General features: G+C 37.3%; 1 protein-coding gene across 2 annotated transcripts in view; it reads left to right on the top strand.

The window, feature by feature from the left end:
* The first annotated feature begins 1,726 nt into the window (after positions 1-1,726).
* FBXW2 (F-box and WD repeat domain containing 2) overlaps positions 1,727-26,887 on the top strand; it is a 38,075-nt gene continuing 12,914 nt past the window's right edge. The window contains exons 1-3 of one of the 2 annotated variants that reach the window (XM_043983590.1): positions 1,727-1,815; positions 1,934-2,042; positions 8,148-8,657. In XM_043983590.1, coding sequence (XP_043839525.1) covers positions 8,168-8,657 — 490 coding nt within the window. In that variant the 5' untranslated portion in view covers positions 1,727-1,815; positions 1,934-2,042; positions 8,148-8,167. Of the gene's footprint in view, positions 1,816-1,840; positions 2,043-8,147; positions 8,658-26,887 lie in introns of those variants that run through there. The other variant, XM_043983591.1, reaches the window with a different exon arrangement.

Genomic DNA, 26,887 nt, shown 5'->3' with positions numbered 1-26,887 from the left:
TCCATTTGCAACTGAGGTGGAAGCACTTTATGTCTGGAACTTTTAGGATAAGGTTTCTCTAATCAACTTGATCCTTTGTTCCAGCTTACTTGATGGATAAACAGAAATGCCCACGCTCAAACACACAAACACCCTGATCATATTGCAGTTGGAGAAAACCCAAAGTAATAGAGTCAGAACAGTCTGTCTAATTCATTAGTCCCTAAGACTAAGTAAAGAATCATTTTTAAAAAATGTTCCTTAATGTTCAGAAATCGTTAATGAGGTGTTGGACTTGATCTCTGGAGTTATGTTTATCCTTGTAAGCAATAATTGTTTATTTGAACAAAAATTTTTCTAATACTTACAACTTTTTCATCTCAAATGTAGTTGAATTAGATCTTATGAGGTTACTAATGATCTATAGGTGACAAAAAATAATGCAGGACCTTGTAGGTCATGTGATTGGAATCTGTGCTTTTTTTTTTCTTTCTGGGCAATGAGAGTTAAGTGACTTGCCAGGGTCCCACGACTGATAAGTGTCAAGTGTCTGAGGCCAGATTTGAACTCAGGTCCTCCTGAATCCAGGGCTGGTGCTTTATCCACTGTGCCACCTACTTACCCCCAGAATCTGTGCTTTTAAAGGATTTAAATTAGGGTCCATTATAGGCTAGGTCTAATGACAACAGCTATTGGCTCTAGAATCAGAAGACCTAGCTTCAAATTCTGCCTTTAACCAATGTGACCTTGGGCTTCTCACTTAACCTTCCTAGACCTCAATTTCCTCATCTGTAAAATGAAGGGATGGCCTTTGGGCTCCCTTCCAACACTAGGTCTGTGATCCTATGCCTTAGGATTGGCTAAATTAATGTTCTGTGTTTTTTTTTTTTTAAGTCCACAGCATAATCATATCAAACTAGAAGTTCACCTGCCCTTCACTATGGGTGATCTCTTAGCTGATTCTCTCAGATAGATTTTGGAGGTGGAGATAGCATAAGGAAGGGGAAGAAGAGAAGGTGGATTTTTTTGTTTAAGAGCCATCAAAACATTTTGTAGATTTTATGGAAGCAGTGTATAGTGGAATAGAGTCAAGAAGAGATCTGGAGTCTAGTAAATGTTTTGCTGCTAACTGTATGATCTTAAGCAAGTCATCTCAGGTCTCTGAGATATGACCTCATCTTTAAAAATGAGTTGAATTAGCTTTATAATTTTACTTGTGACCTGTATTCTATGAGTCAAGCCCATAACACTGATTTATGGTATGGGACTTGTTTCAATTTCAGATAAATTTAACTGCTTCAGTTTTCAAATATTTAGGCAGCCAGGATCAATGAATATATTTTTAGTTGATGATGTAAGTAAAAATTGAAAACGAGAACTTGTGCTTAATTAATGAAAGAATCAGTTATTTGGAGCAATCATGAATACCTAATTCTGAACCGGGCAGGTACTCTGACAATGAGAGATTAAAGACTTTTAAAAGCACATTCTGACATCTTTCTTTATATCTAGAGGTATTTTTACTAAGTTTCATGTTCACATTCCCGTAGGGTTTTTTTACAGATGCTTTCTATTAATTCTAGCCCTAGAGACAGGTGCAGGTTGGCAAGCATCTCCACTTCGGGTGCTACTACGCATGCTTCATTCATACTCCTCTCGAAGTGGAGGTCGGAAATGCTTTCGGGGTACTTCCGGTTAGTGTCTTCTCACTTCGCCCTTCCGCTCCCTAACTCGTCAGTTCCCGGGGGACGGGCTGGGCGCGCGGAGATGACGTAGTGCGGCGCCGGAAGCCGCTCCCCTCCAAGCCTGCGGAACATAAGCGGCGGCCGCGAGTCGGTGTGTGGGGCGGGGGCTCCGCGGGCTAGGGACGGCGGGGGCAGCCCAAGGAGGGGAAGAAGAAGAGAACTCGAACCCGTCTGACCCACTGTGTGTGTCTTTGTGTTTCCCTGTCCAGGCGCCATGGCTGCCGAAGGGGCCCGGCCGCTGCGAGGCTCCGCCGGCCCGCGGGCGCCTAGGCGGCGTGTGTCCGTCCCGAGGCCCCGGGTCCCGGAGCGCGCCCTCAGGTCAGTGCCGGGGGCGGGAAGCAGCGCGCGCGGGTTATGTGGGGAGGGAGAGGAAAGGGGTGTACGTGACGGGGGGAAGGGTGTCAGAGGGAGGCCTCCCCTTCTTTCCTTCTGCCCCGCCTTTTCCTCTCGTCCAGCTGTTTCAGCCAGTCCAGGCTCTGATTCCTGACAGCCGCATCCGCTTCGCGGGGAGCTCTCCTCAGGAATCTTCATCGCACTAGCAATTGTGGCTCCCATTTATGAAGCACTTGAAGGCCCACAGAGCTTATTGTAATTTTGTGATATAGGTAGGACGGCTATTAACCCATTTTGCAGGTGACGAAATGGAGATTCAGAGAGATGAAATGATTTAAGATTGACTTGCCCAAATTTACAAACCTAGTTAAGAAGGCAAAGCTGGCTTTTGCCCAAGATTACGCAGCTAGCAAGCGTAGGACCCCAGGTTCTCAAACAGGTCCCTTTTCTTTCAGTCCAGCGCTCTACATAACAGTACCAGTAATAATTGACGTGCATATCTCTTTAAGTTTGGGGATCACTTTACACATATATTTATTTATACTTGAGCCTTACAACAACCCTCTGGAGTATTATTACAAGTATTAGATGAGGAAACCTAGGCACGGAAATTAAATGACTTGCCTGTGTTCAGATGGCTAGTAATTGTCAATAGCAGGATTTGAACCTAGGTCCAGCCCCCTGACTACGGCACAGTGCTGTGAGGTTTTTCACGTGTATATTATTTCTAAAGTACATTTTTGATTGTCATATGCATAGATCCTTAGAGTAGGAAGGGAACACACTTGTCCATTTCAGTTTTAACAGTTCTTTTGTCTGTATCTGTTGCAGTAATAACAAACCATTTTCTCATATCACTAAGATATACAAAGCACTTCTCTTACAATGATGTTAGTGCAGTAGTAGGAGTAATATCATCTCTTTTATGTGAAGGAATATATTTTGAGAAATTGTGACTTACCAGAGGTCATTCAACTATTAAATGGCAGTATGATTATTTGAATCCAGGCTTCTGACTCAAATTGGGTGCTGTAAGCACTCTACCATGCTACCTATGCTTAATAACCTCCAAGGAAAAGGAATTAGTTCGCTTTCTCCTAAGACAGCTTACTCTATTTTTAAAAACCAATTCTTTGGAAGTTTTCCTTCTGTTGATAGCCTAACCCACACCTTTAGTAAACTGTCTTAATAATTTTGAAATAAGACTACTTTAAAACATTGGGTCATTTAACTAGCATTTATTATTCACCTACTATGCCAAACAGTGTGCTAGGGAAGGATACAAAAAGAGGAATGATACAGTCTCTCTTGAGTAGTTTACATCTTGTCAGGAGATACAACATATTGAAGTATATGTAAAATCAGTACAAGCTGATAGGGGAGGTGGAGCAGGGAGAGGCACTAGTAGTTGGAAAGACTCCATTTGAAGATGTAATTATGCTTTCTCCTCTTTATATAGTACTTTAAGGTTTGCAAAAAACTTTACTTACAACTCTGAGCTTCAGATAGTGTGAGAGAGTATTATGTTAGATGTTAGGGGAGATTCAAAATTTGGCTAAGCACTAGTCCTTGCCCATGTGATGAAAGATACTAATATAGATATTTGTGATATCTGTAACACAACAAAAGTTTCAGAAGGTATTAGTAATACCTTTTGGTAAGAGGCAGCTTGGTGTACTGGCTTGAGAGCTGTCCTTGAAGTCAAGAAGCTCTGGGTTCAGGTCCTGCCTGCAGTACTAGGCAAACTGCTTTCCTTCTCGGTGCCCCAGGTTACTCTCTGAGACTAAATTATAGAACAGGTGCTAGTCTGCATTTGTAGAGGAATTTCTTCTTTGAAAGTTCCCTATACAAATGAAATCTTAAGTCCAGGAAAAAAATGTATTAGAAGGTTGCAAAAAATGTTACACTTGAGGAAAAGGTTGTTACCAACATTGTGGTCAGGGAAGATTTCATGGAAGTGGCATTTGAGTTGGACTTTTAGTATGAGTTAGGATTTCAACAGGTAAAGTGGGCTAGGGAGTCTTAGGGAACATGAGCAAAAGCACAGGAAAGGGAAGCAGGAATTTTGTTCAGGGGTCAGTATCCTTGGAAATTAGAGTGCATAAAGGAGGGTAAACTGATAAAGATGGCAAGGTAGAGGCTCTTAAATGCCAAGCAGAAGAGTTTAACTTCTTTGGCCAGGCAATTGGAAGGTACTCAAGATTTTTTTAGTTGGAGGATGAGGTGAACAGATATGGGCCAGATTATGGAAGATCTTTGAATGCTAGACTAAGGAGTTTGAACTTTATTCTTTAGGCAGTAGCTTTCTTCAGGGAGCATGGATTTCACCCCCCAAAGGGCCTTTAGAAGTCATCAGGCCCAACTCCCTTCATTTACAGATTAGGAAACCAAGAGGTAGAGAACTTAAGTGACTTGTTCAAAATTACACGGATAATAAATGACAATTCCAGAATTTGAATGAAGACCCTCTTTGATTCTTACACTTAACTCTTTTCACACACCCAATTGTATCTTAGAAATCTAGGGCCACTTTTGAAATGTCTTCAGATCCCTTCAATATCTAGTTCTTCAGAGTGCTGTGATCTTTAATAATTTGGTAGCACTTAAGAGTTTACAAAGCACTTTCATGTGTGTATGTTACTTCAGGGATTAGGATCATTGGATTTTAGAGCTATCTATAAAAGACCTCGGGGATCATAATCCAACTCTCTTGATTCACACATCCTGTCGTATGTGAAAGGACAAATATAAAGTCATAGAAATTTAGAGCTGTTAATATGGGTTTTCAGGCTCAGAAGGTGAGTATGAGTAAGGAAGTCACAGATCCAGAATACTAGAATCTAGCTTTTCTGACTTCTCCACATGTTTAGTTAACCACTTCTGCCACCAGGCTATAACCATGGAGGCAAATAGTGGGGCAGGGACAAAGTATTATGTGCTTTAGCACAATTTCATGTGTGTAGTGGGTGCTTAGTAAATGTTTGTTTAAATTGAGGGGGAAAAATAGAATAGGAGAAGAGGAAGGAATGGAAGAGAGGGAAAAGAGCATTTGAGAGGACCAGTTGTCCCTGGGCCCATTCAATGGCACCAGTTAAATTAGTTACCTGTTCGTTCCCATTATCTTGTTCCTCACAACATTGAAGTTCATGTTAAAACAACATACAGTGGTTTGTCTTGACATTCTGAACTTTTCTTGTTTTTAGAATTCATGTTAGAGTGTCCAGTCAAAAGAATTTCAGTATAACTCATTTGGTAATCTCTGGAATAAGTTAAAATGTTTAAGACAATTAAGGTTCATTTTCAGTTTTAAATGTATTAACATTTTGTTGCTTATCTGTAAAATGATATATTCTATGAATAGCTGAATGAAAAAGTACCTCTTGATACAGTAAGGTGTAATTAAACTCTGGACACCTGAGAAATAACTTTTTTATATATGTTAAGTAGAAGAAGCAATCAGTTCTAGGTGATTGTTAGTAGGAAACTAGTAGCTCCTTGAAGACTGTTCCTTATGTAAGGGTAGGAATCAAGGCATGTTACTGTCAAGGTCAGGATGAATGTGAATTTCAGAAATGTGTATTCTAAGTATTAGTGTCTTCTAGTACTCGTCAGTGGGATCATGATCAGGTTAATTTAACTTTAGATAGGAAACACCGATTTATGATTATGAATGGTATAGCCCTGGGAATTCTTTATTAGGACATTGAGAAGATGTGCTTAACAGGAATTAGAACAATTATCCAGCCATTATAAATCAAGGCATTTATAATATAACAATATAATATATAATAAAATAATTATTATTATTATATGATGCTTTAGGTTTTCAAAGCACTTTAGGTATATTGTCTCACCTGATTCTTATAGCCAGGTGGGTAGTATGGACATTATCACTATTTTATTGGTGAGGAGAATAAAGCTCTTGAAGGGGAATTGACTTACTCAAGGTTGCCCAGCTGATTGGTGGCATAGTTCTAGAACCCAGATCTTCTGATTCTGGGTCTAGTACTATCTTCTATATCACATTGCCTCATGCAATATAGCATATGTCAGTGACTTTTGAAAAAATAAACCTTTTGTTTTAAAATAAAAACAAAATGATAAGATGACCAGTACTACCACAACAAACAGTACAGTATTTAGTATGACCAATTGTCTGCAACTTCTACAATTTGTAGAACTCTTAGTATTTTTGTGTTGTTGTGACTTTATTACTCCTTGTTACAGTTTAAGTGGGAATAAATAAGAGACCAAATCCGTAGAATAACCAAACTTCTGGGGGCGGAGGAATGGGAGTGGAGTGAGAGGACAAGGGAGAGGAGAGAAATCTGTCTGCTCCTTTTGTTTACATTATGCCAAACATTAGACAGATTCCCCCTCCCAATTGACTAACTGTTTTGGCATTCCATTGAAATTTGTTTTTCTTCCTGACTTGAAATAATTAAAAGTACAACACCTGGAGATTTTTGAGACAAGACAGGTTAAGAGTTGGAAAGGGAGTAGGAAGCTTACATGGGTGATAATTAAAAGTATGAGCAAGCTAATAAAATCTTGTGGTGGGCTGGTGAGTAACAGCATTAGAACTAGAAGAGTCCTTAGAGATTATCCAGTTCAATTTTCTTATTTTATAGATAAAAAACCAGTTTTAGAGAGACAAGTAACTTACCTACGGTTACACAGCTAGAAAATGACAGAGGATATCTTTTTGATATTATGAGCATGTATCTAAGACTTTTTATGTATCCTAGGATTTTAGGCTTTCTGGTAGATTGTGTTGGTTTTGTAGTGACTTGAAATTGTTCAGTTGCTTCTTCTAATTAATCAGACCTTTTTTTGTTATTTTTCCTGCTGTGCTTATTAGGAAAATAATCCTAATGAGCATGGTTAGTATTGTTTAATCAAACTAAGGGAGTACATTTGTAAACTGTGTTCTATCATTTTTTCCCCCTATAAAACAACTGTGGTATTTAGTGAAAGAGGTTTTTCCACTTCTCTTGGACGTGAGAGTTCATATTTTCATAATTAATGGGGCTAAAGTAAGGGGAAAATCAGTGGTCAGATTTGGGCAAAGTATACTCTCCTTTCTCACTTCTTTTTGTTCTTTGGTATATTTGTTTGGTGGTTTTTAGAGGGTACTTTCAAATTTAATTTCTTACTATGTTCTTTGCCTGTCTAGCTATCCTCCAAGAAGCTGTTCTTTGTCAGAGAGGGGAAAGTTGTCATTTGGTTACATAAATTCTTTTATAGTGTAGCTGATTGCAGAATATGTTCTACTTATCTCCAGTTCCATTAAGAATATTGAACTTTGGCTGAGGGGAATATCATTCACTGTAGACTATGAGTAGACACTATACTATAAAAACAGATAATAGTACCCAAGTAAAGTACTTAACAGGCCATGCTCTTGAAGGATGGAATACGTAGGGGTCATATTGTAGATATTTTTCCTGCCTTGAACTTAACTTGAGTACTTATTTTTTGCTTCAAATAGTTGTTCAGTTGCATTAAGTTGGTGCAGGGTGTTTGCACTAAAGTGATTGTGGGTCTGGCCCTTGTTATTTTAACTACAATATTTCTGAAGATGTTAGTAATAATGTTCTTGGTGATCATTGTATCTATCACCTTTTGAGTTTTTAGCATCTGAATCTAGTGTGAAGGGATTTAAAATTTTTGTGATTGTTGTGACATGCCATTAAGCAAATTATATTTTAAAATGAATTTTCCAAGTGTTCTTTTATTGAGATAATATGTTTCAGGGTAGAATTGTTTGGTGATAATTGAATATACTATAAATTTTTTATGTTGTAGCACGTGGCATGCGTTAGTCTCATAATGGTAGAGTAAGTTATATTGATTGCTATTTCAAAAATCATTCTGTTAAAGTGTTTATAAGGAAATGTATTTTCTTTTCTATGCATGGAGAAAACTGTAAGATATTTATGGTGTATTAACTATAAAAGTGTAACATATTAACTGTTTAACATGATAAAATAATGCCAAAGTTTATACTAATCTATAATATATTTTTTAGCATTCATACTTGTACTGTCCTTTTGAGCAGAACTAATACGATATTTTGATGTGCCACAGGTAAATTTTTCCATAACCTTATGGAGAGAAAGGACTTTGAGACATGGCTTGATAACATTTCTGTTACATTTCTTTCTCTGACGGACTTGCAGAAAAATGAAAGTCTGGATCACCTGATTAGTCTGAGTGGAGCAATCCAGCTCAGGCATCTCTCCAATAACCTAGAGACTCTGCTCAAGCGAGACTTCCTCAAACTTCTTCCCCTGGAACTCAGTTTTTATTTGTTAAAATGGCTCGATCCTCAGACCTTACTCACATGTTGCCTCGTCTCTAAGCAGTGGAATAAGGTTATAAGTGCCTGTACAGAGGTATGGCAGACCGCCTGTAGAAACTTGGGCTGGCAGATAGATGATTCCGTTCAGGACGCTTTGCATTGGAAGAAAGTTTATTTGAAGGCAATTTTGAGAATGAAGCAATTGAAAGACCATGAAGCCTTTGAGACCTCATCGTTAATTGGACACAGTGCCAGAGTATACGCACTTTACTACAAGGATGGACTTCTCTGTACAGGTAGGAAATGCAGTGATTCAATGAGTATGGTCACAATTCTGTCTTTCTTTGTTCTTTTACAATGTAGCTTTTTAAATAATCTTTCTCAAAAGTGTGGTTGACAGATGTAAAAGTTTTCCCCTGCTTTGTCTTTTTACTAATATGGCCTCTTGCTAGAGGAAAAATGAAAAATTTCTACCATTTCTCCATTGCAATGCCACCCCTCCCCCCATTCTGATGAGTAGAAATCTTTAGAAATGATTGAGATCTGACAGTAAATGAAATGAAAGCCAACTTACTACTTAACTTTCCCTATGCTGGTCAGTAGGAGTACAAGACTTCACTTTAATAGCCTTGTGATACATGGGCTCAGGAAATTGACTTCATAAATGCAATGTGGGGAGACATGGTTAGATATCAATTTTTTTTTTAATCTGGGAGTTTAAATGAAGCATCAATGTGAGTCAGCTTGGGAGTTGGAAGCTGAAAAAAACAAGATCTGATCTTGAGCTGCACTAAGGTATATCTTGAAGGAATGGGAATGTGGTCATCCCACTTTATTCTGCCTTTGGCAAACCATGTGTGGACTATTATTTTTAGTTCTGGACAACATATTTTAGGAAGCATTAAATAAAGTGGAGAGGATCCAGAGGAGGGTAACCAACATGTTGGATTTTGAATGATATTTGAGGATTAGTTGGAGGAACTAAGGATGTTTCATCTGGAAAAGAGAAGGCTAAAGCCTTATCTTGAAAGTACTTGAAAGGTTGTCATGTGAAAGAGAGATTTTAGGTTCAGAGATCAGAGATGTAGAACTGAAAAGGATGTCATCTCTTCCAAGAGTTACTAACCTGAGATTCATGAACTTGTTTCTTAAGATTTTGATAACTATTTCCTTATAATTGGTTTCCTTTCTAATACTATGTACTTTGCTTTATGCATTTAAAAATATTCTGAGAAGGATTTATTGGCTTTGTCAGATGACCAAAGGCATCCGTGACACAACAGGCTAAGAACTTTGATGTAGTTTCATCTCACTTTACAGATGAGAAAACTGGGGCCCAGAGAGGTAAAGTAACTTGTGAAAGGTCACATCAAGATTAAGTCACAGAAATGAGATTTGAACCCAGGTCTTCTGACTCTCAACCGTTGCTCTTTGCATTGGACCATATTGACTTTATTCTTCTTGGCCTGAGAAGGCAGAAGTAGAAGCACTGAATGGGAAGTTGCAAAGAGGCAGATTCAGGCTTGATGCAAATAAAAAGTGATATAATATAGTGATATCCAGAAACATTATTGGTGGCTTTAGGAGGTAATGGGTTCTCCCCAGCCTTAGGTCTTCAAGAATGACTTGGGTGTCATAGAGGAGATTCTTTTAGGGTATATTTGAGTTGGACTAAGATGGCTGCTGAGATCCCTTTCAAACCTGAAATTCTGTGATTCTTTAACTTTGATCAACCAGTTCAACTCCTTTGTGACTTAGCTGAAGTGACTGAGGTTTCTCTCTCCCAAGGCCTGCCCCTGGGCTCTCCACACTAGATGCTTGATAAATATTTGTTGAGTTACTTTATGAGAAAAATGAGCTATTGGGCTAGCTTATTTCTGAGGTCCTTTTCAGGACTAGCAGCCCTCTCCCATGTATGTATGCTAGGGTGAGGGATTAGAAGATATAAAGGAGGATTTTTCCACTTCCACTCTGTCCTCCAACACATCTTTGATATCCCTCCCATAACAGTCTGGTCATGTCATTCTTGTGCTTAAAAAAAATCTTCATGCCTAGTATTTAATCTCTTATTTTTGTCTGGCATTTGAAGGCCTCTTGAACGTGACGCACTATTGGATATCATATTACTACTCTTGGAGCAATCTCTGAAGTCAAACTGGACCTCTCTCTGGACAGAGAACATGCCCTGCCTGTATTTTCTCCCTTTGTGTCTTGCTCACCTTTTGCTTTGCTCAAAATAACTTTCTTTCTTTCTTTGCTTGTTGAATCCCTTTCCCATCTTTTAGCCCATCTCACTTGCCATGAAACCTTCTCTGATTCTTCTTTCAGCAACAGTATTCTTCATATAGATATTAAGTAGCTCTCAACACTTTTTTACATCACTCTATTGTACTTTAACGTATTTTTATATATTATGGCTAACTGTAGATTTTTATAATTCATGTGGTCATACTTAAACCTGGAAAGGACCTTAAAGTTTATCTAGTTCAACCTCCTCATTTTACAAATGAGGAAACTGATGCTCAAAGAAGTAAATAGGCTTGCTGAAGTTCACAGGCTAGTAAGAGGCCAAGCCAGGATTTAAACTCAGTCCCTCTATTTCCAAAGTTAAGTGCCCTTTCTACTATACCACTCCTATCTTTTTGAACAGGAAAAAAAAATTCGGGGTCTACATGACTGATATCTGTGGTACAACATCAAGTATTATTTATATGTTATTGAGCCATATTGCTCAGGGGCTGAAATGTAGAGAGCAGGACATGACAAGTGACCAGATGCATTAATAAAAAAGCTGGGCAAGGGAGTACATGAGGTTAATAGTGATGATGGGGAGAAAAAGCAAAGTGGTGTGAAATTTTAAAACAAATTAAAATGCTTATTATTTAAGCTTCTGTTTGTTTCAGTGAACCAATCAATTTATCATGCAACTTTTTTCATAAATAGTATTTTATTTTTTCCAATTATATGTAAAGATAGTTTTCAATATTCACTTTTTTGGTAAGATTTTGAGTTCCAAATTTTTGTCCTTCTTTCCCCTCCCCAGGATAGCAAGCAATCTGATATAGGCTATATATGTGCAATCAAATTAAACATATTTTCCACATTAGTTGTGTTGTGAAAGAAGAAACAGAACCAAAAGAGAAAACAATGAAAACCCTCCCCAAAACAACAACAACCAACAAAAATGAAAATGATATGCTTCAGTTTGCATTCAGATTTCATAGTTCTTTCTCTGGGTAGAGATAGCATTTTCTATCTTGAGTCTTCTAGAATTCTTGAGTCATTGTATTTCTGAGAAGAGCTGAGTCTGTCATAGTTGTTCATCACAGTGTTGCTGTTACTGTGTAGAATGTTCTGGTTCTGCTCATTTCACTGAGCATCAGTTCATGTAAGACTTTCCAGGTTTTTCTATAATCACCTTGTTCATTGTTTCTTACAGTTCAATAGTATTCCATTATATTCATATACCACAGCTTGTTTAGCCAGTCCCCAATTGATAGGCATTTCCTCAGTTTCTGATTCTTTGCCACCACAAAAAAAGAGCTGCTATAAATATTTTTGTACATGTAAGTCCTTTTCCCTTTTTTATGGTCTCTTTGGGATACAGATCTAATAGTGGTATTGCTGGATTAAAGGGTGTGCACGCTTTGATTGCTCTTTGGGCATAGTTCCAAATTGCTCTCTAGAGTGGTTGGATCAATTCATAACTCTAACAGTATATTAATATCCCAATTTTCCCTCATATTCTCCAATATTTATTATTTTACTTTTCTGTCATATTAGCCAATTGGATAGGTGTGAGGTGGTCCCTCAGTTGTTTTAATTTGCATTTCTCTAATCAGTAGTGATATTTAGAACGTTCTTTCATATATCATACACATTTAAAAGTCACAGAAAACACTGACAAAATATCTTAAGCTGACTGAATATTGAAATTTTAAAAGCATATTGGAACCATTCCTTAATGTAGCATATGTTCATTAGAAAATGGTATTTAGGGGCCGCTAGGTGGCGCAGTAGATAGAGCACCGGCCCTGGAGTCAGGAGTACCTGAGTTCAAATCCAGCCTCAGACACTTAACACTTACTAGCTGTGTGACCCTGGGCAAGTCACTTAACCCCAATTGCCTCACTAAAAAAAAAAAAAAAGAAAGAAAATGGTATTTAGGGTACAGCCTGTAGTAGCATTTCTATACTACATTAAAATATCACCTTATGTGATGTGACTATGCTTTTTCATGGTCCTATATGGATACAGCAGTAATAAATGAGAAAAAATGTTTGACTTTTTCTCAAGCTTTTCTGTTAATCCAAACCATAGATAGACCTTGGATTTATGAACTTTGAAAATACACATTAATCCTCCCCCCATACCTATAAAACTTTTAGTATAATGGATTTCCTTTGTAATCCTGTGTATTTTATGCACTTAAAAACATTATATGGGGGGTGGGGAGAAGGTCCATATATTTCAATAGACTACCAAAAGGATCCATAGCACAAAAATGGGTTAAAACCCCTGCCACAGAGGGCTTCCTAGTCCTTTTGACAGTAAAAACAAAACCAGAAAAACCTTTGCTTCTCCTTCCTTCTCTCTCTCTCCATTGTTTTTGTTTGTTTTTGTTTTTCAGTCTTTGTGACCCAATTTGGTGTTTTCTTGGCAAAGATACTAGAGTGGTTTGCCATTTCCTTCTCCAGCTTATTTTACAGATGAGGAACTGAGGCAGTCAGAGTTAAGTTACTGTCCCAGGGTCACACAGCTAAGCTAGTAAATATCTGAGGCTGGATTTTATTTCAGGTCTTCCTGACTCCAGGCCCAGTGCTGTACCCACTGAGCCACCTAGCTGTCCTCTCCTAGATTGTGAGTTCCACATTTTAGATATATTTTGCCTCTCTTCCTGTTCCTAGCCCAGTCCTCTGCATAGTAGGTATTTAATAAGTTTTTGTAAAATGAGTGAATGAGGGAAAGTAAGTTAGCAAATGGTAGGACTTTTAAACCATTTTATAGAAATTGGCCCCTTGATTTGAAGGAACATACTGACTTTTGGTGTCTTATCATCTAGAAGCCTGATTCCTTGAACTTAATGATGCTAACTTTTATAAAGTAAAATCATAACACAGATTCACCATCAGGAGAGCATATATTCCAAATTACTTTTATTTTGTATTTTTGATGGGTATAGACAGAGTTGTCCATGTTCTTTTTTTTTAAATTAATAAATTATTTTATATTTTTCCCGTTACATGTAAAGATAGTTCTCAACTTTAGTTTATACAAGCTTTACAATTTCAGATTTTTCTCCCTCCCTTCCCTCCCTCCCCCTCCCCTGGACAGCAGGTAATCTGATATTGGTTTTATTTATATATATATATATATATATATACACACACACACACACACACACACACACACACACACACACACACACACACTAACATTAATCCTATTTCTGCATTAGTCATGTTACAAGAGAAAAAAGCAGAGCAATGATGAAAAACCTCAAAATGGAAAAAAACAACAGCACCAAAAACAAAAGAAATAGTATAGTTCATTCAGCATCTATACTCCACAGTTCTTTTTTTTTTTTTCTTGGATTTGGAGATCCTCTTCTATCATGAGTTCCCTGGAACTCTTCTGTACCATTGCATTGGTGAGAAGAATATAGTCCATCACAGTAGATCAACACTCAGTGTTGATGATATGATTTGTCCACATTCTTATGAGCAGTGGCAGGCAGTTTTTGAAGAGGAGGGATTCAGTTTGATGGTGGGACAGAGCTATGTAGAACTTTGGCATCATTGAGACAGCATATTGTAATGGAAAGGCTTTGAATTTGTAGTTGGAAGACCTGGATTTTAGTCGGAGCTCTGCCACTGCCTAGCTCTGTGACTGTACAAGTCACTTAATTTTTTTTTTTTTTTTTTGGTGGGGAGTGGGATGGGCAGTGAGGGTTAAGTGACTTGCCCAATGTCACACAGCTAGTAAGTGTCAAGTGTCTGAGGCTGGATTTGAACTCAGGTCCTCCTGACTCCAGGGCCAGTGCTTTATCCACTGCGCCACCTAGCTGCCCCTTAATATTTAATATTGACAAATCATCAAGACGAGCAGTGTGATATGGTGGATAAAAGCTCCGTTGGAATCAAGAGTAACTAGATTCAAATCCTATTTCTGGCAGATTTAACGATGGGCAGGTCATTTAACTTCTCTGAACAGCAGTTTTCTGATGTAAAATGAGGATGATTACACCCCTTAGTACTTACCATACAAAATTGTTGTGAGGAATAAATGAAGTTAGGTATGCTAAATTAAAGTGCTATATAAATGTCATTATGACTATTCTTAACTTTTCTGAATCGATTTCCATACCTATAAAACAGGGGTAGTAGTTGTGAACAATATGCTTTATAAACTTCAAGTGCCACAGAAATGTATTCTGTTTACTAGCATTATGCTCTAACCAATTGAGCTAACAAGTATTTCCAGTTGTCCCATTATTTTTTTTTTATAAATTTATCTTTATTCAAATTTATTTTCACATCTGAATTCTTTACTTCTCACTCCTTCCCACCCCATTTCCCATTGAAAAGCAAGAAAAATAAACTTATTACAAGCCTATATGGTCAAGTAAAGCAAATTCTCACTTTAGCCATATCTATCTATCTATCTATCTCTATATCTATCTATCTATATCCCATTATATTTTAAACTATCAGTTTTAGTTCTATGCTGCTAAAGCATTCTTGTGTGGTGGAGTGGAAACAGAAGTGCTGCATTTTCAATCAAAAGCTTGGGTTGAAATATTGACTGTGCCACTTAGCTGCATCAATTTGGGCAACTTACACCTCACTTTTCTCACCTATCAAATGAGGAGTTGGACCTAGTAGAGCTCCAAGTTTTCTCCTAGCTCTTAAGTTTTAAGATAAGAGTCTCTGTTCTTTTTCTGGTTTGGGCAGAGGGTTGGGAAAGGGTGGGGATGGCACTTAGCCCAGTAGTTACAGATGTACACATTGAGTAACATGCATGAGTGTTTCAAATGAACAAAAATCTAAATGTAATAAGTGTTCAGCAGTTGTCTTGGGCCACTAACTAGCAAGCAGTTGTGTGTTCTAGAATAATACTTATATGCGTTTTATCTTGTCATGCAGTGACAGCTGAGGAGTTTTTATTGTTAACAATCCAGTGCTAATTAGGAGGAATATAAAACAATTTTTTAAAAAATAGACTTCCGGGGCAGCTAGGTGGCGCAGTGGATAGAGCACCAGCCCTGGAGTCAGGAGTACCTGGGTTCAAATCTGGCCTCAGACACTTAACACTTACTAGCTGTGTGACCCTGGGCAAGTCACTTAACCCCAATTGCCTCACTTAAAAAAAAATAGACTTCCTCTGCCTCCTAGATCATAATTTCTAATTGATAGTAGAATCCTAGGTATTTTGAGACCCAGATCTACAACTTGATCTGTTAGTTTAAGTGGAGGTATTTTAACTTAGGTCTGCTACATTCATTTGCTTTATGTTATCTGCTTTTTCTTGCTTATGTTGCAGCAATTCTTTTTAGTATTGAAGTATTAATTTTATTTTTGACTTGTATCAACTCATATTTGTTGTGCCCAGAAGATTTGAAATGATTGAATTGTAATGCTATCTCTGCAGATGAAGAATCGGTTTTGCTTTATGCAGCTGAATGAAGCGATAGAAAGAACCACTGAACTGGGGAATCATTTATCCTAGCTTCCATTCTTGAGGCTATCACTAACGTACTCCATGATACTGAGCTAATTATTTCACCTTTCTTGGTCCTAGTTTTCCTTATCTATCAAATAAGTGATCTCTTAAGAGTCAGAATTGAGTCATACCTGACTATTTAAGGTGACCAAAGATCTGAATGTAATATCTATCCAACAGCAGGTCCCTTATAGTTCTAGCATTCTAAAATTTTTTGTGTAGCACTTTAAAGTTTAGGAAGGTTTCACTACAACAGTCTTACAATGTAGGCCTTACTTTACAGATGAGGAAACTGATGCTCTCTAGGAGGTTGTGAAAGTAAAGTTACACTCTTAGGAGTTGAAGTTGCATTGAATACAGTTCACCTGGACTCTTAAGTCTAGTGCTCAGTGTTTCTATGAGTTTAGGAGGGAATGAGACTGGGAATAGGGGTGTTTAGCCAAATGAGTAGTTATGTACAGGTTTGGGCACTACAGAACAGAATTTTTCTGAACTGTGACAGTCATTTTCTATTTCTTTAGGTCATCAAATTGAAAAGTTGACATATCTTCCTCTTCTGTGAACTAGTTTAAATATGAATTAAATCAGGACAGCTTAAACTAGAACTGAGCCCAAACTAGAGACAAGTTATTTTCATTCTTACTCATTCACATGGATACACACACTCAAGAGTATTTACAATTTACAAAGCTATTCTTTCTTTACAACAACCTGGGGTTACAAATCAAAAATGAAAAATTATCTCTACCCTTACGGAACTTAAATTTTACTAATGGGAATTCATCATATACACAGAAAAGAACATAATTTAAGCAAGAGAAAACTAACAACTAGAGCAAAGCTTCTTAAACTGTGGGTAGCAACCCCATATGGGGTTATGTAACTGAATGTGAGGGTCATGAAAATTTTGGCAATAAATGTTTGATGTGTATACCTATTTTATATACCTATGTATTCAGGGTTGCATAAAAGTTTCTTGGGTGAAAAAGGGTCACCAGTGGAAAAAGTTTAAGAAGTCCTGAACTAGAGCAGGCATTTTTTTAATTGTATTTTTCCCCCACTAATTGATAGTATTTTATTTTTTACAATTACATTTAAGATAATTTTTAATATTCATTTTTTATAAAATGTTGTTTTATAAAATTTTCTCCCTCTCTCCCTTTCCTCCCCCCTCCCTACTTCAGTAAGCCATTTGATATAGAGTATATATGTGCAATCATGTAAAACCTATTTCCATATTAGTCATGTTGTGAAGGAAGAAACAGTTTAGCTAAGCACACTTGAAGCTAACCTGATGATAACAGGTGTGAATTCAAACCAGTAAAGGTTGCAAAAAAAAATTACAGTTTGCAAAAGGAAAAAAACCACATACACACAAAAGTAAAAATAGTATGCTTCAATCTGCATTCAGATTCCATCGGTTCTTTCTGTGGATGTGGATAATATTTTCCATCTTTTGGAATTGGCTGAGAAGAGCTGTCAGTCATGGTTGATCATCACACAAATGTTGCTGTTACCGTATACCATGTTCTTTTGATTCTAGAGAAGGGAACTAGTTTTTTAAAGAAAATTTTGATAATTATATTTCAGCATAGTTAGTTTCTTTGGCATATACCTGGAGTCAGGTTAACCTAAGTTCAAATCCAGCCTCAGACACTTGGTAGCTGTGTGACCCCAGGCAAATCACTTAACTTTTGTCTGCCTTGGTTTCCTTATCTATAAAATGGGGATTATAACAACACCTAACTCCAAGTTTTTTGATTTGATAAAACTAGATATTTGTAAAGTGCTTTGCAAACCTTAAAAGCACTGCATAAATTTTAGCCCTTATGCATTTAGAAACATTATTCTGAGAAGGGGCTCTATAGACTTCACCAGATTGACAAAGTGGTCCATGACACCAAAAAAGGTCAAGAACCCCTGAACGAGAGGGCTAAGGAAAGTATTCTTATAGAAGGTGGTACCTGAGCTGAATCTTAAAGGGAGATGACGTTTAAGAGGTAAAAATGACAGGGGAACACATTCTGGGAATTGGGCAAAGAAAGGCATGAATGTCAGGTTTGGAGAACAGTAAGTAGACTAGTTTCCCTGGAATGTAGAGTGTGTGGAAGAGAATAGTGTGAAATAATTCTGAAAGATATGTGGAGGCAGAATTGATGAAACTTGTTGGGTGATTGATTGGCTATGGGAGAAGGAAAAATTATAGGCGACTGTTGGTGGAACCTCAGCAAGTGGTCCTCTCAACAGAAATAGGGAAGTTGGTGGTGGAGGAGGTTGGGAAGGGAAGATAATGATTTAGTTTTGTTTTGGACTTCCTGAGTTTAGTTACCAGTGGGATTATAGGTATAGATTGGTGTTTAGTTGGTAGTTGGTGATCTAGTACTTGGATTCAAGAGAAATATTAGAACTATGTAGATTTAAGTCATCTACAGAGAAATGATAATTGAACCCTGTGGAAACTAAGGAAATCACCAAGACAGAAGAGGAGAGGGGAGAAAGAAAGGAAGGGAGAGTGAGGGCTCAAGACAGAACCCTTAACAGTGAGGGGTGGGAAATGGATGATGATCTAGCAAAAGAAACAGGGACTAGGAATAGTCAGTAAGTTTGGAGCTCTTTTGATCTCCTAGAGAACACCTGAATTATAGCTAATGAAGCAACAGAGTATAAGTGTGATAGGTAAATTGATGAATAAAATCACATGACTTGAAATAAATAAACTATACACCTTGGGAAAATTTAACAATATGTGCTAAAGTTAAGAAGGAGATATTTAGTAGAATGAATATAGTCTGGGATATGATTGAACAAGTAAAGGAAGTTGTATAGTTTGAGTAATGCATTTGGGAGATTTGGAAAGAGAAATAATAAGGAGTTGAAAGGAAAAATATGAAAGGCATAAGGTTTGGGGTTTTGAACCATAAGAGAGATATATAAAAATGATCAGAAGCTTTAAGTATGTTGAGAAAGTTTGAGCAAAGTTTGACTTTAAATAGAATGATTAAGATCTAAAGTAGTAATGAAAAGTTTGTAGCTTGATTTGAAAGCCAATAGAGAAAGTTGGAAAGGTTGGAAGAAATTTGATAAGCAAGGCTTTCCTTAAGTGTAAATTGAGTAGATTACTGTCTCTTTAAATATCTTTGGCAGTGCATTAGCTGGAAATAGTAAATCCCATAATCTGAAATGCTTGGAATAAATAGTGTTTGTGTAAAATATAATACTAAATAATTAAAATTATAAATTAATATTTTGTATGATACCATTTGGAAAATAGATTCAGGTAATTCAGTTTTATTCTGGTCTTATTTTTAATCTGTGTGTGTGTCCCTCCTAGATTTTATTATACTATTTGGCATTAAGACAAATTGGGAAAATTTATGGATCAGGAAACTTGTTAGCTATGTGGTTTCAAGCCAAGTTACCTCAGTTATTTGAAATATGTATAAAGATAATGCCTAACATGAATCTAATAATTAATTGTATTAGAAATATTATTAGAAAAGCAAACTCTTTGATTCTTTTTGGTTATAAATTTAATTGTTAAAAGACTGATGTAAATGTGTTCAGATTGACAACTGAACAGGGAATTAATATTTTTAAGACTTCAAAAACTAGCCTGATGTTCAGATGAAAGTATAGTGATTTGGTTTTAGTTGAGAACTAGAAATTACAAAAGGAAAAGGTGTGGTACCATTTGTACCATGATGTCCTAAGAATTTCTGTTGCTTTGGTTTTAGTCTTATACAAATAAGGTTAGATAAGCATGCCGTACCTGGGTCTACCTACCTTTCAGGATGGTATGTAGGAAGCCCATATTGTACATCTAATACTATATAAATGTTGGTTATAATGAAAATATTGGTTATTGTGACCTGTGACTATTACATAGTACCTTAAATGTTTTCTTATATTGTTCAAATGGAGAATTATGTAATTATGGCACAGTGGATAAAGCACCCGCCCTGGAGTCAGGAGTACCTGAGTTCAAATCCAGCCTCAGACACTTTACACTTACTAGCTGTGTGACCCTGGGCAAGTCACTTAACCCCAATTGCCTCACTTAAAAAAAAAAAAAAAGAGGGGTGGCTAGGTGGCGCAGTGGATAAAGCACTGGCCCTGGATTCAGGAGTACCTGAGTTCAATTCCGGCCTCAGACACTTGACATTTACTAGCTGTGTGACCTTGGGCAAGTCACTTAACCCCCATTGCCCCGCAAAAAAAAAAAAAGAGAGAGAATTAACTCTGAAAGCTCAAAGGTTTCTACCTGGCAAAAATGAACCACACCCTGCCAGCATCAGATCAAACTTAAGCTTTTTGCCTGGGCTAAAAACCAGTCCTTCAACTAGATTCTTATAATATTTAGCTAAGCACACTTTAAGCTAACCTGAGATAACAGGTGTGAATTCAAATCAGTGAAGTTTTATATGTATTTCTTAGTATCTTAATGTAAAATTAAATACATGTCTGTATTGTAAAATCAATATTGTTAGGAAGATAGATTCTCTTATAATTTGGCTATTACTGTCAGGTTGTAAATTCAGTGTTACAAGTATTTTATTTGGATTGCAATGATGAAAAAAATCTCTTTGTTGTTTTATCTAACAAGATATTTTGACATGGTTATAAGTTTGTTTTTACTTTCCTAGTGGCATGTTAAATTCTGTAAAGTTTAAATCTAAAAGCTACAGGGGTATAAAAATGCCTACTGCCCCTAATTAAAATGAGAAAATTCATAGATCAGTTTTATGTAAGTTCCACTTAAATTTGTTCAGAATGATTTTCTGTATAAAGTAGTTTAGATATTCATTCGACTGAATTAAAGTAACTTGACTAGGATTGGATTTTGTTTCATGTTTCAGATCAATAATGTTGTTTATGACATTGTACAGATATACTTTTAGGAACATAGCTTCTTTTCTTTTCTTTTTTTTTTTTTTTGTGGGGCAATTGGGGGTTAAGTGACTTGCCCAGGGTCACACAGCTAGCAAGTGTCAAGTGTCTGAGGCCGGATTTGAACTCAGGTACTCCTGAATCCAGGGCCGGTGCTTTATCCACTGCGCCACCTAGCCTCCCCCAGCTTCTTTTCTAATATAGATGTTGCCACATTATGAACTGAAAAGTTAAAGAGAAAGAAAATGTTTGCGAACTGTTAATATTCTGAAGTGCTTGCCTATAGTGAAGAGGAAATTTGATCTAAATTTTTTTGGCTATAATTTATGAAAATTATAAGGTTATTGGTTAAATTATTATGGATTATTAAGTTGTTTTTAAGAAAGGGAAATACTAATAGAAAGGAATGTTAAGTAAACATCTTTTGTGTGATCTTAAAGAGACCTGATAAGTTTTATTTGTTAGCCAATTTATTGCAACAACTCAAGGATTGACAGTAATTGTATCCAGCCCTACTTTGATTGTGAGACTCTGTTATTTGAGGTATAGCCTTTTGGGATGCTGAATTTTTTTTTTTTAGCTTTGTTTTTAGGTTTGTTTCAATGTGCCACTGCTTCAAGAAAATGCCAGCATCTCAATAGGAGTGACATTTGAAATCTAAGACCAATAGGATATCTGTCCCTGGGAAGAAAGTTGGGAGGGCAACCTTGGAAAGGCTAAGGTTAGCCTCTCTTAATTTATCTTCCCATATAAGAAATTTTTCCATCTGGTGGATTCTGAGGTTGGCTGTGTTATATTAATTTATGTCCCTGATTTTTCTTCTCATAGCAAATCTTTCTAACCAGGGCAAGAGGAAGTTGTGATTTTTATGATGAATCTCATACTGTTTTCAATCTGAGACTATAGTCATTACTTATTCCCAACAATATGTGATTCTTAATAACTGAATCCACCCAGAGTTATGATTATTGGAGCTTGCTATTTAGGACCTTATGGGCCTATAATTGATAGTATTCTGAGTCTGATTCCAGGTATGATCATCAGGAAATGCTATTGAGCCAATGATCCATGATGCCAGTAACCCTATGGGGGTAACATCTATGAACTGCAGGTGGAGTTCTCATGGGAAAGGCTGGGAGAATGACTCTTGGCATGGGCTGAGGTAGGATTCTCCTGACCCGATTTCCCCAGTGTGACATTTCCTTTTGAATGGAAAGTTTCCCACCTGGCTGATTTTAAGATTGGCTATGACATTTTCTCAATACAATTGGCTGCCCATATGACTCTTACCTGGGATTAACATGAAATTAGGGAACCATTTTCCCCCTTATTAAAGCTATGTCCCTATTTTCCTTTTATGGCAAATTTCTATAATAGTGGCAGGTGATCAGTGTGAACATAATATTAAATCTTTATCTCATAGGCTAATATGTGAGCCCTTCTGAGCTAGTATAAGAAGATTCAGGTATTAGAATTTTAGTCCCTTCTATATCCTAAACAGTCAAGTAGATGAGTATTTGGCCTTGTTATCTGCCTATTGCTAGTTATATCTTCCTGTATAAGATAAGGTCTTTTAATGTCTCACAATGGTGTGGGAGTAATTAGGCAGTGATATGAGGATTTGTGAAACCAGGATATAATTCTGTTCTTTAGTGAAGTTAAAGTCATTTCCATTCTGTGTTAAAGAAAAGAATTTCAGCATAATGAATTATCTTTTAAAAAGAATGGGAGGCAGCTAGGTGGCCAATAGATAAAGCACCGGGATTCAGGAGGACCTGAGTTCAAATCTGGCCTCAGACACTTGACACTCACTAGCTGTGTGACCCTCATTGCCCTGGCCCCCCCCCCAAAAAAAAAAAGAGTGACTTGTGGTCTATCTTGTTACCTTAAAGAGATATTCTGTTTTACTCAGGGTTATTCATTTGAACATAGTTAATAACTGAAAATGTTTTGATACTCTGTTTTGAGATTAATGAATTATTCAATGTATTTATACATTTATACATTCCATCCCAGAACCTTTTATTACAATTGAAGATAATTTGACAACTTTTAAATGAATTCATTTTTGTATAAGAGGCATTTTCTTATTAAAAAGGGGGGAGGGGCTCACTTAACCACCATTTCCCCACAAAAAAACAGAAAACAAACAAACAACAAAAAAGTGGGGGGGGGAGGGTTCTGTTATTAGCTAGCAGAATCTTATCCTCCTAAGGGGAGAATGAGTGCCTAAAAATAAATAATTAAATAAATAGCTAGAGTGGAAATTTTGGTTTTGGTGACAGTTTTATTTTTAAAAATAATAAGATTTGATAATTATATATTCTAGATTTTAAAATTGGGTTTAGAATTTTCTAATTTAACTTACATTGGCAAATATCAAATTCATAACCAAAAGGGCTCATTCTACAAATCAGATTCTCATAGATTCTTCCTTCAACCTGTTACTGATAGTATCCAAATATCTGCTTTAGATAAGGAGAGGAGCAGTGAGGACTATGAGAAAATGTAAATTCTCTGGTCTAGAGGTTCCTGATTTGCTGTTCTTATCAGAATTGTAGGATTTAAGCCAACTCTCACTACCTGATTTGGTTATTGGTAGAGCAAACTTGAATTGCATTAAGATTTATTTTGTAAAAGATTTTAATAGCAAAAGTTTTCTCTACAAGTGACCTGAACTGGAGAAGCAAATCTACTAGAAGCTACTCTGAAGCCCCACCTATTCCAGCATTCCTTAGAGGAGAGATCTCCAGGGGACCAGAGGACTACATCAGGAGATGTTTCAGCAACCAGACAGCTGTATGAGATGAGATGTCTGGGCCTTACAATATGATGGACATGAAATGAAAAGGACAGTGGGAATGTGTTACTGAGAAAGATTGTGCCATTATCCTCTGTAAGGCAATGGCTCCTGTGATGAATGCGTCAGTCTCGCGTTGTTCCCCTTACATTGTTTCCCATTATAAGTCCTGTGGTTAAAAACCCTTGATGAATTGTTTGTCATATCAGTTAGTGATTTACTGAGAAGACTATCTCTCAAGTGAATCAAAGGGGGGAGTGAGAGAAATTATTATTTTACTAATAACCAGTTATTAAATTGGGATCCAGGCTTTTCTCCTTTTCTGTTTACTCATTAAGGAATAGCTCTTCTTAAAGTCAGTCTCTGAAGGACATGACTAATTGATGACATTATTCCTAGCCCTCAAGAAATGGGTTTTTCAGTCTTGGGCAGGGCTCCACCTGACTAGGAGACCTAACTTCTGTTTAGAGTACAAACAGAATCCAGTCCCAGTGAGTCTTTACGTTGGGGAAAGGAGTCCTGTCCTTATAGTCCTCCATTAGAGTTTAGAGTGACTTAGCTCATGAAGGAGAAAACCAACCAGAGAGGTCTGGATAGAGATGATTTCCCTTGCCAGATTGCTGGAAGCTGCTGAATCTCATGATCAAACCACATTCTTAGCAGAAGGGGCTGAAGACTTCCAGCCCATCTCCTCATTAAATGTCTATCAATCTGAGTGAGATGAGCAGAACCAGAAGAACATTGTACACAGTATCATCAACATTGAGTGTTGACCTACTGTGATGGACTATATTCTTCTCACCAATGCAATGGTACAGAAGAGTTCCAGGGAACTCATGATAGAAGAGGATCTCCAAATCCAAGAAAAAAAAAGAAAGAACGAACTGTGGAGTATAGATGCTGATTGAACCATATTATTTGTTTTGTTTTGGGTGCTGTTTTTTTTTTTTCTATTTTGAGGTTTTGCATCACTGCTCTGATTTTTTCTCTTGTAACAGGATTAATGCAGAAATAGGATTAATGTTATGTGTGTATATATATATATATATGTGTGTGTGTATATATCTATATGTGTATATGTATAGAGATATATACATATAACCTATATCAGATTACCTGCTGTCTAGGGGAGGGGGGGAGGGAGGGGAGGGAGGGAGAAAAATCTGAAATTGTAAAGCTTGTGTAAACAAAAGTTGAGAACTATCTTTACATGTAATGGAAAAAATAAAATACCTTATACATTAAAAAAAATGTCTATCAATCAGGATTAATTTTCTCTTCTCAGGGGCATTCCCTTTTAGAAAGATATTTAAGGCTCTCAGGTTCTACATGGGGAGGGGGGTCTTTGGTTATTGAGAGAAACCACCAACTATCGATTTATTGATTGCCAGTGTGTTGTTTAAAAATCTAAATGTGGGTTCTAATCTGTCCCCCCCAGTTTTGGAGGGAAACTGGCTAAAATCACTGATCAGTTCACCAAGAGTTTAGGCTTTTAAGGGTTTATTAAAAGATATAAGATAGTAAAGAGAGAGAAAGATTGAGAACAGATTTCTTATAACATGGAAATCCTAGCTTTCTTAACCTCCCACATGAAGTCATGCCACCAAGCTGATGTCTCGAACCCAAAGAGGAAGAACCCCTCCATCAGCGTCTGCTTCCTGCTTTGTCTTCTCCCAGAAATAGGAGGCTCCTCAAGTTGATTGGCTGGTAGCTTTGATAGACAGTACCCATGAGCAAATGTCACTTCCTGACGCCAAGGAGCTGACCACATGGCTTGCCCTCAGATGCCTTCTCCTCATGGTGGAGCTTTCCTACAGTAACTCTTCAGCAGGTGGCATCACTCCAATCGTTACACCAGCCAGCCTTTTATATATATATAAATATATATATTTTTTTTTGATGAGGCAGTTGGGGTTAAGTGACTTGCCCAGGGTCACACAGCTAGTAAGTGTCAAATGTCTGAGGCCGGATTTGAACTCAGGTCCTCCTGAATCCAGATCCAGTGCTCTACCCACTGGGCCACCTAGCTGCCCCTATTTAATAGATTATTAATTACCCAGAAACTCTTTCTCCTGGGGTTTTTCATTCATTTCATGTCCTGGTTTTTCTTCTCCTTCTATACTACTTTACTTGGTGATCTCATCAGCTCCCATGGATTTAATTACCATCTCTATACTGATGATTCACAAATCTACCTTTTCCTGACCTCTAATCTTGTGTCTCCGGCTGCCTTTCAGACATCTCAAACTGAAAGTCTCAGACATCTTAAACCCAAAATGTCCAAAATTTATTATCTTTTCCCCCCACTTCTGCCTTCCCAATTACTGTTGAGGACAATGCCATCCTACTAGTATTTCAGACTTGCAATTTAGGATTCATGCTGGATTTTTCACTCTCACCCCATCATATCCAAGCTGTCGTCAAGGCCTGTTGATTTCACCTTTGTAAACTCTGGAATATGTTCCCTTCTCTCCTGACACTGCCACTACTCTAGTGAAGACCCTTGTCACTTCACACCTTGATTGTTGGTAGGTTTGCTTGCCTCAAGTCTCTTCCTACTCCAATCCATTATCCATTCAACCACAACAATGATTTTCCTAAAATGCATGTCTAATCATGTTACCTCCCTGCTCAGTAAGCTCCAGTGTCTTCTTACGACTTCCAGAAGCAAAACCAGAATGATCTGTTTGGCAGTCAGAGCCCTTCATAGTCCAGCTTCCTCCTTCCTTTCCAATCTTCTATCTTCCTCCCCAACATGTATTCTTCAATCCAGTGACACTGGCCTGGCTGTTTCATCAACTATATATACTTCATTTCTTGTCTTCAGACATTTGCCTGGAATTCTCTCCCTCCTCTGCTCTGACTACTGATCTCCCTGGCTTCAAGTCCCAACTAAAATCTCACCTTGTACAGGAAACCTTCCCCAACTCCTCTTAATTTCAGTGCTTTCTCTCTGTTAAATTATTTTCTATACATTGTGTGTGTGTGTGTGTGTGTGTATATGTGTATAGTAAGTGTCAAGTGTCTGAGGCTGGATTCGCTTTGTGTATATCTGTTTGCACATTGTCTCCTACTTTAGATTGTAAGCTCCTTAAGGGGAAGTATTGTCATTTGCCT

This window comes from Dromiciops gliroides, chromosome 2 (genome assembly GCF_019393635.1).
Source record: "Dromiciops gliroides isolate mDroGli1 chromosome 2, mDroGli1.pri, whole genome shotgun sequence".
Taxonomy (NCBI): domain Eukaryota; kingdom Metazoa; phylum Chordata; class Mammalia; order Microbiotheria; family Microbiotheriidae; genus Dromiciops; species Dromiciops gliroides.
The sequence above is the reverse complement of the archived record's forward strand: the minus strand, read 5'-3'. Positions and strand labels throughout refer to the sequence as shown.